This window comes from Aethalodelphis obliquidens, unplaced genomic scaffold, assembly GCF_003676395.1.
Source record: "Aethalodelphis obliquidens isolate GAN/ISIS:26980383/991018 unplaced genomic scaffold, ASM367639v1 scaffold18, whole genome shotgun sequence".
In the NCBI taxonomy this organism is placed as follows: Eukaryota; Metazoa; Chordata; class Mammalia; order Artiodactyla; family Delphinidae; genus Aethalodelphis; species Aethalodelphis obliquidens.
In genome coordinates, this window is record NW_020837962.1 from 28,874,049 (window position 1) to 28,890,483 (window position 16,435).

The 16,435-nt window shown below is 45.1% G+C and overlaps 1 protein-coding gene across 1 annotated transcript; it reads right to left on the minus strand.

The window, feature by feature from the left end:
- Window positions 1–272: 272 nt before the first annotated feature.
- On the minus strand, window positions 273–12,591 carry BMP2 (bone morphogenetic protein 2). Its single transcript, XM_027118194.1, has 3 exons — window positions 11,382–12,591; window positions 9,891–10,240; window positions 273–2,290 (listed from the first exon to the last, which is right to left on the minus strand). Exons 2-3 carry the CDS (start codon window positions 10,231–10,233, stop codon window positions 1,446–1,448), a joined length of 1,188 nt encoding a protein of 395 aa, XP_026973995.1. The 5' UTR covers window positions 10,234–10,240; window positions 11,382–12,591; the 3' UTR covers window positions 273–1,445.
- Between the last annotated feature and the right edge of the window lie 3,844 nt (window positions 12,592–16,435).

A 16,435-nucleotide genomic window follows, 5' to 3' on the forward strand; every position in this document is an offset into this window, starting at 1 on the left:
TACTGCATGGGATATCATCTCTGAAACTTTATCTTGGGTTCCCCAGGTTTGGCTTGATTTTTGTTGCTTCGGTTTTCTCTTAAATCTTCCTGCCCCAAAGAGGTTCATGTGAAATACTAAATCATTGATTAATTCCTAGGAATTAGCCAATGACTTGCCTGCAAATTTCCAACTATTCCTTGCCTTCTCCCTACCTCCCTCCAAAATGAGTAGCCTCAGAAGCAAAAATGCAAACACAAGGTAATCTTTGTGAACGCTGTACAAATGCACCATTTTCTCTTACAGGTTCGCCTTTATAGAATGAAATGCCAGAGCTTTGATATTTATTATCTGAAATAGGTTTAACATTTGGAGAAATGTGTTCAAACACATAACCTTGGAAAGAAAAGCAAGCTGATGGAACAGAGAACAGGGGTAGGCAGAAAACAATTTTGCTGTGGAGAGGCAGTTAGAAAATTGAGTCCTTTTGAGCATAAAGAGCTCTTAGGTGAGGTAAAAGTAAAATACAAATCAATTTTCAACTCTTCATGAGGGCCACTAGATATCAATTTTAAATATACATGACCACAATATCAATAATGACGAAATCTTATGTTTTATTTAATACTTTGGCCAGACCAGCCCCTTTGAAGGGGTCACTAGTTTAGGAAAGAAGAACAACAAACCATCATTCACTTTCCTGCAGGTTCATCTTTTCTTAATTATTTCTATTGGTCCTGCTTTACTCTTTCTGCAAACTAAGGGGTGGGGGGTTTCTATATTCGATCAGCAATGTCTGGTTCTTATCCAAATATTCCACCTAATAAGGATGTAAGTTCTCATGGACTGGACAACCACTCTGCAACATTCCTGAGAATTGAATAATATAATAATCTTGAAAGTCAGCAGAGTGGATTATCCACTTTTTTTTTTTTTTTTTGGACATGAACTTGTGACCTTAACAGTAGCACTGCAAAAAAAAAAGCAAATGTGCTAAGCACTTTGCCAGAGTAACCTTCCATGTAGACTTTTCATCTTAAATACACACGACTGAAAACAACTACAATTTTTGGAAAATTATGTACAAACCCAATACTTCTTTTGATTACATATAAATACAAATTAGCTATTTTTCCTAAAAAGTGGTTATAATAGTAAATAAATACAAAATAAATCTGACCATTATACTTCATGTGCTGGGGTTGAACCCATATAAAATGTACAACTAAATACATTTTAAAATCTTTAAGGAATAATTCTCTGATTAAAATATTTGTTTTCCCAACTTCTTTTCGTAGATATAAATATATTTTCAAAATAGCTGTTTTTTTTTTCTCCATTCCATTCCATAAATAAAGTCTTCATTGGGAAATATTAAAGTGTCAACTTGATTTTTTTTTTTTTGCTTTTTTCTAAAATATATATATATATATATATATTTATTTATTTTATTTTATTTTGCTGTGCTAACGACACCCACAACCCTCGACAACCATGTCCTGATAGTTCTTTAATACCACCTTTTCATTCTCGTCAAGGTACAGCATGGAGATGGCACTGAGTTCTGTTGGGACACAGCACGCCTTGGGAATCTTAGAGTTAACTGAGTTGACCAGCGTCTGGACGATGGCGTGGTTTGTGGAGTTCAGGTGATCAGCCAGGGGGAAAGGGCACTCCCCGTGGCAGTAAAAGGCATGATACCCCGGGGGGGCGACGATCCAGTCATTCCACCCCACGTCACTGAAGTCCACGTACAAAGGGTGTCTCTTACAACTGGACTTGAGGCGTTTCCGCTGTTTGTGTTTTGCCTGACGCTTTTCTCTTTGGTGGAGAGGGTGTCCTTTCCCATCGTGGCCAAAAGTGACCAGCAAAGGCCTTCTCTGTGACCAGCTGTGCTTGTCTTGGTGCAAAGACCTGCTAATCCGCACGTGCCTCTTGGAGACCCCGTGGCTGTCCTCTGGGTGGGCCACCTCCACCACAAACCCGTGGTTGGCGAGCCCCTGCGCTGTCCACCTCATCACGGCAGGGGTGACATCAAAGCTCTCCCACCTGCTGGCATTCTGAGTCACCAACCTGGTGTCCAGAAGTCTGGTCACGGGGAACTTGGAGTTGGCTGTGGCAGGTTTTATAATTTCATAAATATTAATTCGGTGATGGAAACTGCTATTGTTTTCCAAAGTTTCCTGCATCTGTTCCCGAAAGACCTGAAGTTCTGCTGAGGTGATAAACTCCTCAGTGGGGATAGAAGTTAAATTAAAGAAGAATCTACGGGTTGTTTTTCCACTTATTTCTGGCAATTCTTCCAAAGATTCTAATTTAATGGAAAAAAGTAGAAAAAAAGAAAAATCATTCAGTAAGGCAAGTATGACAATTTGATTGTATATAAGGATTTATATACATCACTTCAGGGTTTGATTTAACACATGTAAAAATCTGCAGCCAGAAAGTTAAAATTTGCCCTTTAGATAAAGAAATGATCCTCCCTTTTCTATACATTTATGTCAATATACACACCATGAAACAAAATTTCACAATTCACTGTTACGTGTTTAATCTAATACGTGAATACTGCTTCCAGGTGGCTATAATGATGGGGGAAATGGTGAAGCATTTCTTTGGAATTCACAGACTTTAGGGCAAAAAAAAAAAAAAGTCAGCACTATAGTTAATAGAGGTCTAATGAGTGAGGATTTGAGGAAATTATTGCATTTCTTAAAAAGAAAAAGGCTTTAATGTCAATCCCTTAAGCAGTATTCTAAAACATTACTCTGCAATTTAGATGATTTACAAATCTCGATATACAGATTTCAGTTTCCTAATTAAAGACTCTGAAACTCAACATCAACGATGACATTTTGCAAAGTACACCCTACTATTTTACTCAAAAGTCCAGAGACAAAGGCATTTACAGGGATCTACTTCTTTGGAAACGTAAGGGTGGTACTAGGACACTGTAGTAATTAAGGCTGGATGATTTCAAGAGAAATAACTTCCCAACTTTGTCTCTTCTCTCACCTCTTTATGACCTCAAAAGCAAAATCTCATTGCAGATGCTTTTGGGAAAAAAAAAAATAATTCTCTTCTGTTTGTAATTCCTTTATCTTTAAAAAAAAATAAACCATATTAAAATTATACACCTACCCAATAATAGGCTACAGGATACAGATAAATCTCCCCCAAATTTATAAAAATCTACAGAAATGTCATTATTGACATTCATGATGTAAGGGATAATCTAATTACAGAATAATCATTTTATATCTATTATCATTATTTTAAAATAGTCATTCAAGTGGGCTATTCATAAAAGTTCTTCCTGATTTAAAATTCCAGAATTTCAATTTTAAGGAGTACTGCTTGTCAAGCAAACAATAAAATATAACATAGCACCTTGAATGTATAGTCTGCAAATCATCAAAGGTGCACATTATTATTAAATTGATAGTAAACAGCACTAGAATTTGGGATATTTGGGTTTACTTTCTTCTAGCTTTACCACATCCTGTTATTTCACTGTCAACAAATTTTACCTGCTTCATTCAGGATCCAACCTGAGTGCTAACAAAATCTATTTGGCCCTGTCATCACCATAAGAGGAAACCATATTTTCATTAATTTTCTGGTTGTATTTCTCCTGAACCAAACGGCTATTCATTGTTCACAAAATTTAGACATTTTAGCAAAGGATAATCACTTCAGATCGCTCACTCAAAGATTCTACCTGTGTAAACCTTCATCATCAAAGCAACAGTCATCACTGCAAGCTAAGGTCAACAGGGGTGGTTTATACCAAATTATGGAGGAATGCTTTAATGGGACGTTTCTCAAACTTCAACCTCTGTGCAAAACACCTATAGGGCACCTTAACTGTTCAAATGCAGATTCTGATTCAGTGGGTAAGTCTGGGGTAGGGCCTGAGATGCAGCATTTCTAGCAGCTCCGAGGTGAGGTAATGCTGGAAGCTGGTGAACTGCCCTTCGAGGCTAAAGGTTTTAAAGAACGTTTTTCACATGCAAGTATAAATTGCCAGGAACTTCTTTTTTTTTTTTTGCAGTACGCGGGCCTCTCACTGTTGCGGCCTCTCCCGTTGCGGAGCACAGGCTCCGGACGTGCAGGCTCAGCGGCCGTGGCTCACGGGCCCAGCCGCTCCGCGGCATGTGGGATCTTCCCGGACCGGGGCACGAACCCGTGTCCCCTGCATCGGCAGGCACACTCTCAACCACTGCGCCACCAGGGAAGCCCCAGGAACATATTTTAAAGTGCCTTTTTGTTAAATAATATAGAAATGAGTAGAAGAACCATTAGCGTTGGCCAAGGAGTAAGACTTGAGGCCAGGGGTGAGCAGCCAGACTCATAACAGAAATATCTAAATCTCCTCTCCTTGGACAGGGAGACCATCAGGCCAAGAAGGGAGTCCCCCACGGTCCCCTCAAGCCTGCTAACCGGTACCCGTACGGATACCTTTGGGGAGCCGCTCTAAACCCCGCTGCTGGCTAATGGTACTTCTGGCCAGGCACTATTTTTAAAATAATCCTCCCACCAATCAACCAGAGCTCTCCTCTGTGGCTCCGACAAGTATCAAGGGTTGTGTTTAGCCCCTTCTTTCCTTTCCTCCCTGCAATTCAGGAGCCCTCTGATGTTTCCCCTGAAGGCATTCTTTCAGCAGAGAAGCCACCAGCTACCAGAGAAAAGAAGAGTGACCTAAAAATCTGCACACCCATCAGACACAATGACACCAAGCCAAGGCCTGGACCCGGGCAACTGACTTCGCTGCTCCCGGCACACCTAAAAGCGCTCTCTCTTCTTTTAAGGAGAGGAAGGAACGGCACATTATCCAGGGCCTTTGGGGAACAGCTGTATTAACAAAGGTGCCCAGAGAAATCATACACACACACACACACACACACACACACACACACAGACACACACAGCCAGGAGGAGGATGAAGGAACAATCTCCCAGGTAAGCACGAGAGACAAGCAAATGAAGTAAAGAGGATGGGTATAAAAGGGGCATTAAATAGAACAATAACCCTCCAAAAGACTAATATGAAACTGAATTATACAAAACTACCACCATTCAACTGGATTTAACCTATAAAAAAGCAGTTTCATGTGCTTCAAAATCTCATTGGAGGTAAGTGGCCAAAAGGATAATCACTTAGCAAAGGAAAAAATTACACTATTAAACATTAACAAGTAATGTGAAGATCCCTCTCCAACTGTGCAGTTTCATCTCAGTCAGCCTAATCCCTGAAGGACCACTATCCCTCCTTAATACAAAGGCCTCCATGACAAGATCCCTGACTGCAGACTCTGGTCACAGAGATAAGTCAGAAAGTCATAGGAACCCCCAAACCCAGGAAAACAACTGACCAAGGTTAGGGTACCTACTACCCTCTCCTTTGATCTTCAAGGGAACATGAAATTTTTCTAGAAGGCAGAAAAAAATCTGAACGTTTTGAAATGAAGTAAAGAATCTGCAAATCACCACAAGCCTAGGGATTCTGAAAATATGGAGTATTTACCTAAGTAGGTAATGTATGCTTTGCTGGAGGTATATACAATTATTAATTCTCTGTAAATAACCCTTATTGAATAAGCTGCACTTGCCAAGGGATCTGAGGATTCCAGCCTATCTTAGACATGGATTCTTGAACCTCTAAGTTCTTATCCAAATAGATGGAGCTATGGCTACAAAAATGTGGGAAAGTAAAGAAAAATAAGGCAACAATGACATTTGACCTCTCCTCCAAAAAGTGAAGTTCTAACTTAATCATCTACGCTGTCAATTATTCATCTACATTCAAAAAGACAAGACTGAATTCCCTCAGCTAGCCTAGGTCCACTTTGGCCTCCTCTTCCCTAGACCAGGGGAGAATAGGACATAAAGAAACAAGTCATCACGATAATGACAGCAAGTGTGCTGAATGGTTGTTTGTGCCAGGTCTGGCACTAAGAACTTTATATGAATTACCTTATGACAAATCAGTTAGAGAGGAACTGTTACTGGCTCCATTTTGTAAATGAAATAGTTGGAGCTCAGAGAGGTTATGTGATTTTCCTAAGGTCACAGAGCTAGTAAACTAAGAACATAGCTATGAACTTGAGTCTACTGCAGCTCCCAAGTTTCTGGCCACTAGACGGCACCATCTAACATAGGGGAGGAGTCAAAAACTCAAGCAAAAGTCAAAACCATTAGAGGCAGATTTATATTTAACACAGTGATAACGGTAGGGCAAGTTCTGTCCCAGTTAAAGGGATAGAAATGGTGGAAGAAGCAGACAGAACAGAAAAGTAAAGCAGAAAGGTAAAGTGGCAGGGGCCACTGGGACATACAGATCTTGTGTGGAACCACTGATATTTTGTGACTGCCTGTTTGTCCTACAGTATGATGAGGACAAGTTTTGATGGGTTTTAGCAAAAAGTGAGTTGTCATTACATTTTGAGAATTTTGCAACACTCTTTAGACAAAAAATGTCCATTAAGAAAACAACAATAAAAACCTGGGAATGTTCTAGTAAATCAGTAAGGTTGGAAATCACTGCCCTGAAATAAAATGAAAGTAGTGGAGAATAATAAATAAAATTTTCCAAAATATAAAATAATGGTTAGAGAATTGATGTATCAAGGAGAAAAACAACGATAAAATACAAAAGGTTAAAATGAATCAGTTAAAAAAACAAAGACAACAAAGGAGATGGAAGCTAAAAGAAAGAGCATGGTCGTTGTCACCAACCCTGATTTGGCCTCTACCCACTCTCTTAGCTCCAACACCTTTGGAATGATCCAGGGCCCTCTTATTGTTGCTTATTTGGTGAAACACACAAAGGGAAAGTCTTAAAAAGACAAAATAGCTCAATGAGGAGGGATCAAGGGGGAACAGAGAGGAACCACTAAAAACGAGGCAAAATGGAAAACATAAGTGCAAGAACTATCTCTGGGCACCAAAGCCTCAATCTCTATGAGCATTTCCAAATAGAATGCCTGTTCTACCTAAAGGGGGCCTTTCACAATCACAATGAAATACCTGGGGACACTAGGGAAGCACCCCAAGTGAGCACTGGTTTGGGGGGGTGTATGTGTCCAAATCCTTTGGTTGTACTGGGAATTTGTGATACCAGTGCTCCATCACAGAGCAGTGGTTGTTTCTTGAACTTTCCTTTTAAATGAATATTTTCAAGAAAATTACATTTGTGGGAACGGGGTTAATCTCTATTTCAAAACTTCAGTCATAGAGGCAAATAATTCAGTTATTTTGGGCAAAAAGAGAACTGTGTCCTTCAGAGTCTGGAGAGCGAGCGCGTGGTCCTTCCATATTCCAATCTGACAGGAAAGAATGAAGATTTTTTGCAAGGCCAATCAAGTCAACCAATTTCAATGTGTTTTCAACTACAAGCAAAACACAAAACACTGTTTCCAGTTGAAGAAGTGATTTTTCTATCCTCAGTGGCAGTTCCGAAGCACTTTTTAACAACTTTGAAAAAAGAAAAATTTTCCAGCGCTTGGGCTCTCCCGAATAAAAGCCACTGGAGAAAGGACTAGACAAAACTTAATAGGAGAAATGACAACTGATAATTTCTGTGTCAGATCACCTATGATGTAGACCCATTATCTTCACACATCGGTTGAAAGAATGCCATCATGATACTTCTCGTCTTGTATTTCGCCAAATCACCCAGATCCCACCCGCAAATAAAACCAACAGGTAATTCTCGTAATCAGGTCCTTTACCAAAAAAACATCCACAAAGGCTCTAGGAACCAAATTCTGCTCTTAAACCTGCAGCCTTAATCACATGGTTTATTAAAAGATTTTTTAGTGCCATGCATGGATGTTTTATAAACAAGAATATTTACAAAAACCAAATTCTGGTTTACGTAAAAATGAAACGGTCTTCAAAAAAGGGCAATTTGTAGCTTAATGATTATATGCTAGTCTTAAGAAGAAAAGGAATGGGTTTGTTGAAATTTGGGGCAAACATTACATAGCTTTTTTTAATTATCTAATTTCATAAAGATCTGAAGTTATTATTGCAACTTGATTTTAAGCAAGTTGGTAACTTCTGCACTATTTGGTGCATAACATTTACACGTTTAAAGACATAAATTCTGACTTATAAACTCAAGCAGGCTCTTTAAGTTAAAATTATACACTCCAATAAGTTCTAGACTGTTTAGTTTTGGTCGAGCCACTTCCAGAGGAAGGAGAAATATGCAGACTTCACTGATGGAATCCTCATGCAACTGAACGTTTTTAGGTGTCAAATGCCTTAAATGATCTATCTTCCTTTAAAGTTCTAAGAGACACACACAGTGCCTTCTTGGCCTTAAAAATAAAGTTCAGAATGGTTTCCATGCTATATCTCCAGGAGAGGTGGCTGAAATAGCAATTCTTATTACTTTTCTATCCAGAGAAACAATTCTAATCAGCAGCAGCTGGGAATGATGAGCTGGATCTATAATCTCCCCAAGGTGGTGATGACAGAATGTACAGGAACAAGAACATTTCTGCATGACAACAGACAACTTCTGCTTTCAGTGGATGAATCCTGAAGGAGTAAAATGAGATCTTATTTCCTTTCAAATATGATTTCTGCTAGCAGACAGCACCTCACTTAGAAATGTGCTGAAAAATGAATTGATTTTTCAATTCATGTCCCCTTCACTATGTATAGCTGCCTTGATGAAGTCCCTTTTGTTATGTGACCGGCCTTTAGGACCCCTTCCCACTATTGACTGTTCTCACAAGTATAAGTTCTCCTTCACACTGGCAGAAAATGCCTGGCTGTGACACTACTGATTTGTTTATATCAGAGGGTAGATTTCCACTTGAAATTGACCACCTCAGCAAGGCAAGGCAAGAAAACCAGAACAATATCCCAGTTCCCTGATATCCTACAAGTGGCTGCTCTGTGATATACATCTTTGGACCATTCTCTAGAACTTGAACGAACCTGAGCTCATTTAGAATGTGTTAAGCCAAAGGAGCATTTAAAAGTGTAGAAAAAGGATTGAAGTGGAAAATATTTTTGACCAATTGCCCTAAGAACTTGGGTACAACAGATCTCACTAGCTGCTCTAAGACATTTCAAATCCACTAAATGCCTTTCTGATGAAACAAGTATAAACATCCTACCTTAAAAGAACCACATCCAGTATCATAAAAGAAAAAAAAAACCCACATTTCAGTGCACATGAAGGAAAACAGGCAGTTGCTGCAAAAGCTTTTATCTGAAGGCTAGCCTTGTCTCTACTCCGGAGTTCATCTCAGATTTAAGCACAAGACAAGAAAGTCATTGTGGAAACAATAAGATTGATTGTGGAACTGATCTCCCACGAGGATTAGATAGGGATTTGAAATCTTCCAAACCAGGTCCAGATCTACTGTAAATTAGAAAGACATTGGAGTCCTGGGCTTTGATTTTTCAATACTATCTCTGAAAATTCTGCCCTTGGCTCTGTCATGCTTGAAACCCCGGCTTAAGCAAGAGAAGCAGATTTATAGAGCAAAGGCTTCCAAACAGACCTAAAGAGATCCCAATCTGCCCCCCTCCTCATTCTTCTACTATGGAATTCTTGCACGTTTAGCTGACTAGGGGCAAGCCTTTTGCCCTCATCTTCCCCATCACTTGATTTCTCTCCAGTTCCTGGAGGAGGAGTCGCTCTTCTGGCTGCAAGCCAGGAAAAGGGTGCAGATTTACCAAAGGGGAATCCCTGGCTCTCCCGCCACACAGACAGTGAGTGAATGTCAGGTTCGTAAAGGTTCTTACAGAGGCAAACATGGAAACATCTGCAGCGCCCCGGCCAAGCTGCCCTTCCAGGGACGCCTGCTGTCTGCCCACTGTGGGGCGCTTGGATGGACGACTCCCCGCCCCCGTCTCCGCCCCCGCGCCCCGGCTCCAAGCCTCACCTTCGTGGTGGAAGCTGCGCACGGTGTTGGCGAGGCTGGCTGCCCTCTCCAGCCGGTGGTCCGGGGCGGGCGCGCCAGGCTGGCCCGAGTGCCGGCGGTACAGGTCCAGCATGTAGGGGGGCACCACGGCACCCCTGCTGGGGGTGGGTCTCTGCTTCAGGCCGAACATGCTAAGCAACCGCAACTCGAACTCACTCAGGACGTCGTCCGAGGGCTGGGACGAAGACCGGCCAGCAGACACCGCGAACTTCCTCCGGCCCAGCTCGGGAATGAGGCCGGCCGCAACGCCCAGGAGGACCTGGGGAAGCAGCAACGCTAGAAGACAGCGGGTCCCGGCCACCATGGTCGACCTGAGGACAGGGCCGACGTGAGTCACGGAGTTCTCCGCCCAGCCCTCCCCCCTTCCGCCCCCGCGGTCCCGGCTCCCGCTCGGTCCCCTTGCTTCCTCCTCCAGGGTGCCCACCCGGCTGACAACACTCGCGGAGACACTTCAGAGGAGCTGAAGCTCAAACGTTTAGGAGAATGGAAGACCCTTAGTTCCTGAGCCAGATGGATTTCACCCTCCCATTCCATTCTCAATCCGTCTGACAAAATTTGACCCCCACCCCCCACCCCGCGTCAGTGACTGTCACCTTTTCTTTCTGTGACACGCTGACAGCCTGTGCAGGGAACCTGGGGAAACCACCGTTTGGTCTCACACCCCTCCGTCCCCTAAACTAACCCAATCACACAGCGCTCGCTGGCATATAAACACAAATGGTGCATGTGACTTCCTTAGAGGCACTATATAGAACTTCCTGATACACACACACGGTCTATAACTTCCAGCGCCAGTAAACTCAGGGGCACAACTTCCGAAGTCACTTGCAACCTGTGGCCCACGTCTCTAAACCTCAGAGGTGTCAGGGCAGGCCACTCCATCCCCGAACCCCCTCCCCCCAATGCAGTCAAGATACGCAGGTATCTTCATAGGATTACGTAGATGGCTAATATCTATTAATTCCCGTGTCAGCACAAGGTGGCACGAGAGAACTGCCCCCTCGCATTCCTGGAAACAAACAGGGAGAATCCCAACTTCTAATATTTTCCCAAATGGGACGCAGCTCTGAGTACAGAGTGCAGGTCTCCCGGAGAAACTTGAAAAAGTCAGAAGGGATCGCCACGGCAAGGTGTACAGGTTGGCAGCTAACGGGTGAAATCCAGGGGCCACCCTCTCCAAGGGATTTCTTTGCCTTAAAAATAAAATCATCTAAGTGTTAACAGCCCTAATAAAATGCCGAAAAGAAGGGAGGGAGGAGGGGCGGAAAAGTGCGAGCCGGGAGTGCAAAGCCGACGGTCGCCCGGCGGCGGTAGGATGGGGGCATCCCCGCAGGAGCTCGGCTGCACGTGGACCTGCTCTGTTTACGTCCGGCCCAACCTGGCCCCGGGAGGGGCTCATCCGCCGGGGCCCCGCGCCCACCCACAGCCCCGGCCTCGGCCCACGTTGTCTACCTTTAGGAGACCGCAGACCGTCTAAGAAGCACGCGGGGACACGTCCATTGAAAGAGCCTCCACATGGAAAAAGCTCTGGCTGAAGGACCTGGCGCAGGGACCGGGTTCCCTTCCTTCGCCTCCTCCTTCTCCTCCCGGGTGCCGGCCGGGCAGTCTGTCTCCGCACGCAGGGAAAGGCGTCTCGGGTCGGGCCCAGCGGTGGAGTGGAGGGGCGGCGGGGTTCGCAGGCGGCGAGGCTGGGTCCGCTGGGGCAGAGGCACCGGCGCGAAGTGGGGAGCGCAAGTTACTCTCCTTGCAAGTTCAAGAAGTCTCCAGCCAAGTGCTGACACACAACAACAGCGAGCAGGGGGAGGAGTGCGGAGCAGGGAAGGGAAGGGAGAAAGGAAAAGCTGGTGCTGTCGTCGTCCTTAGGAACCAGAGCCCGCGGGACGCGTGGCCCCGCGGGGGGCTGGCTCCGGGACTGTGGGGGCGAGGGTCGGGCGCTCGGCGCTAGCTCCGCCGGGGCCCATGGCTCGGGCCAGCCATCCTGGGAGACGCCGGGTCCGGGGAAGGGCGCAGCGGCGATCTTGGTGCCGGGCGAGTTGCCCCCCCGCATCACTCTGCCTTCCTCCAGTGCACCCCCATTAGCGCTAGCCAGTTGAAACCACCGCGGCTCCGGCGCTCCGGCGTCCTCGGGCGCATTCTCCAGAGAGTCGAGCCGAGTTTCGGGCTGCCGAAGCGGGTGGCTGCGCTCTCCCCTCGCTCTCCTCGCCCCCGGGCCAAGCCGCTGTGCCCTTTGTGGCCAGCCTGGGGTACGATCACACCTCGGCCGGCACGTCCCAGGCCCCCGAGCAACGGCGGGAGGTGATCGGCATCGCGGCGCTCGGGCTCGGCTCCCGGCTCCCCGGCGCTCTGCACGCCGGTCTTAGGCTCCGGCTTGGCCCGGGCAGCCGAGGCCACGGCGCAGCGGCGCGCACGGCCGGGTGCTCCAACCCGCGCAGGGTCTGCGGGCGCGGGTGCCTCGGAGCCCGCAGTAATCCGCAAGGCGCTAGCGCCTAGGTCGTCCGTGTGGGCGGCGGAGCCTGTGGCGGCCGATGTCCGGCGGCGGCTGCCAATCCCCGGCCGGGTGTGGGAAGCAGAGCGGCGGGCGCAGCGCGAGCCGGGCGCAGCGCGGCTCGGCGGGGCGAGGACTCTGGCGGCGACGGCGGCGGCGGCGGCGCCGTGGCGCGGCGCTCGCGGCTTTTAAAGGGGACGCCGCCCGCCGTCTCCCTCCCGGCCGAGGCCGAACACCTCCCCCTCGGTGGCGCGGCTCGCCGGGGATCCCCGAGCGGGCGGGAGCAGCGAGCAGGGGTGTGGACGGCGCGCCGGGACAGCCGCGGCGGGGTGGGGCCGAGGGCGGGGACTCGCGGCCGCAGAGGGGGCGCTCGCGCCTCCAGCCCCTGCCCTCAGAGGGGAGATCCGTGGGAGCGGCGGCCCCTGGCTGGGGCTCCGGGAGCGAAATCCCGGACGAATGCTGGGTCGGGCCTTATTTCCCCTCCCGGCCCGTTATTCAACTTTCAGTTTGAAGATGTTCAATAATAGTCGATTAAAAGAAGAACTCAACCAAGTTACAAGGCATCTTGGCATAGGCTTGGGGTACACACTTCTGTGTTTCCCCGGGGTGGGAGGAGAATTAAAACAAAACTAGAGATTGGACATTGGGTGTTACTTAAACTTTAACACAGATGTATTCATTTACATATGTAAATGTATTTATATAAATGTGCACTATTACTCCAATAAGTATATATGTAATACACAAATATTCATATATGTAAATATGTACTAACGAAACCACACATTTCTGTAAACTTATGTCTATGTGAAATGGATGTCCTGCTATACGTGACATGTGCATTGTGGACTCTGTTTACGTCCACGTGTGTGTGTGTGTGTGTGTGTGTGTGTGTGTGTGTGAGAGAGAGAGAGAGAAGAGAGGATGAGAGGGATTTTATTTCTTCTTACGGTAGCAATCACTTCATACCTTGTGATATTTATCTTGCCCAGCTCAGAGGCAACTCAGAGGAAGGTAAAATAACGCACAGTGTGAGCCAAGCAGACAGGACAATTCTGGTCTGAGACCTTAGAACCTTCTGCCCCACCCACTTACACCAGGCCCCAGCAGCTGATCTGTGACATGTGGTCAAGTGACTTGTCTTCCTCAGCTGAGAGAGTCCCCAAATCTGCTGCACCACAAATTTCAAGGCTAAGGCTTTCAATCCTTTCCAGGATTCCAGGACCCCCCATGCACAGCTCAACAAGTTTACCCAAAGGGAGAAAAGTTTTGGAAAAGACCAGATGGGCAAAATCAAGTTCTCTTGCACAGACCCTTCAGCCTGCAGAGCAGAAAGAGAAAAGCCTGAAGCAGGAACTCATAACAATCTATTATCCATGTGTATTATTTTTTCAGTCGGAAAGCTAAAATAATTCTAGGTTCCGCTCACGTAAATCGGATTAGTAACTCACAGAGGGGAATTAGGCACTCGCTGTTTCTGCAAGTATAAAGGTCAAATAAGGTATTTATGAGGAAGACTGCCTACTAGGAAAATAAATGGGGGGGGGGAATGAGGGACAAAATATTCAGGAACATGGTACTATTTTTCCCTGAAAATGCACTATGGAAGCTGTTTGCCACTCTGAATCATTGGACACCAAACAAGTTGGCAAGAGAACATGTTCTCTTCACAGACACTTTAAGTCAGAAAGTGTTTATTGTGCTTCTGAAACAATTTCCTTCCCTATCAAGTTTAATTGAGGAGTTAACAATAGTTTCTGTCATCAGTGAGATTTAAAAAACAAAACAAAACTTATATGAAACCTAAATCAGTGTGTAGCTTTTAAAGAGGAGGAGAAAGCTGACAGCTATTGAATGTGCCTCAAGTAAGGATGAAAAATAAATCTTTGGTGTTGACATCAAGGATGTCTCACAGCTGCAGGCTTTCATAACTTGGGAGCCTTGTCAGTCTGTGAAATAATCTTTGATCATCAAGAATCGGAGGGAAAGTTGGCACTTCTGGACACTCTATCCCATTTCAGTGTTGCCCATCACAGAACCTCTTGTGTGTGATATGTGATTACCCAGGGGCTGCTGAATGCCCTGCCCAAGCATAACTTCCTAAATGTTGGCCCTATTTCTCTTAAGATCCAGGCTCTCTGGCTGTTTTTTAGAGATGGCTGCCCTCTTGTGGTGGAAATGAGTTTGAACGCTTGGGAGAAAGAAGTCAATAAATAAAGAAGTAAATATGTAAGTAAATAAATAATCTGAAAAGACTGATTTGGGGTGCGAAGTACAGGATGATCGAACCTACCCATTTTCTAGGCATTAGGAGTAGTTTGAAACAATAAATTTAAATGGAGATGACCTCTTTTTATTCTCTTTGTGCACAGCTACCTTCCCACCTGCAACTCAGAATGCAGGGTTATTACTTTGAGGTGACAGTGTCTATTTCCCTTGAAAATATCACTTGCTGCTAGCCATGGTCCATGCTACCTTCTTCAAAGGTTTATTGCAAGTTTTTCAGCCCATAAGGTGAGAGTCATTCTTTCTGGGTGTATCAAATTTAGTGTATGTGCCAGATGTGGGGAGTGGTGAAAGTTGGGGTCAAGGGTCATTTGGGGAAGGTGATGGTAGCTGAAAATTCAACTCCCTCAAAGGGGACACACAAGTTATGTAAAAAAGCAAAGCCGGGCTTCCCTGGTGGTGCAGTGGTTGAGAGTCCGCCTGCCGATGCAGGGCACACGGGTTCATGTCCCGGTCCGGGAGAGATCCCCACATGCCGCGGAGCGGCTGGGCCCGTGAGCCATGGCCACTGAGCCTGCGCGTCCGGAGTCTGTGCTCCGCAACGGGAGAGGCCACAACAGTGAGAGGCCCACGTACCGCAAAAAAAAAAAAAAAAAAAAAAAAGCAAAGCCTACCAGGTTAGGATTCTATATAAAGGAGGTTGCTGCTATTCCCTTCCAGTCACTTATTGCCAGTTTTTCAAGAGATACCAGAAATCGCATTTGATTGAATGTGGACATGACCTGGGATGAAATTAAGTGCTTGAACAGTCATACTTTGGCAACTTTTCCTTTAGCAGTTCAGCCCAGATGATGTTTAATTTTATTGCATCCTGCAGCTATTAGCATTCACCATTGTTCTTTCAGACCTACCATTATGCAAATTAACATTAAAATAATGACTCTCATGTATTGTAAAGGTCACAGCAGGCATGAAATGATCCATCTACCTTGTAATTGTTATTCCACTGAAACCTACAACAACTCCTCAGGGAAACCTCTAGGCTTGTTAGCATACCTGTCACCTTGTAACTAGTGTGACACTTAACAGCAATTCCACTTACTTCACCTGGATGAAGTTCTTTCACAGGAACCAGGAGCCACAGCAAAGAGCAGCATGTGGTCAATCAAACTTTTAACTTTTACCTATGTGATGTATAATTAGATGTGGTGGAAGGATGGGTGGGGTAAAGTGACTTATTTGCCAACTAGTAGGCCTAGTATTCTGAGTCTGGGTTATTCCTTTCAGGCAAATACTGACTACTCCTTAAAAATTTAGAGACAATAAATTTTATGCATTTAACTAGATTGTATTGTATTGTAGGATACGCATAGTAGGTGCTCTATACACATGTTGCTTATGGCCCAAGACATAGTTGGGTGACTTACATTTTAATTCTGGTTTGGATGGCTGAATTTAAAATGGCCACCTCTTGGCCTCATCTATTAATCGGGGTAAATAGATATGTGCTACCTGCCTCAGATGGCATGATAAAGGTCAAATGCTTAGCATGTGTGGACTTGGAGAAGTAAAAACTGCCATACAAACACAAGGTTTCGATTGCTACTTACTCTATCTATCTTTAAATGTATTTCTTGGCCTTCTGCCTGAAATTTTATGGCCTGATTTTGAGATAGACTTCGTATGCTTTTCTTCTTCTTTTTCTTTTCTAACAGTTTTTATCATCAGAAAGTTTACCACTGAGGTTGATTAAGCCAATAACAAATTCTGATAGTCTCAGCTCCCTCATGAATAA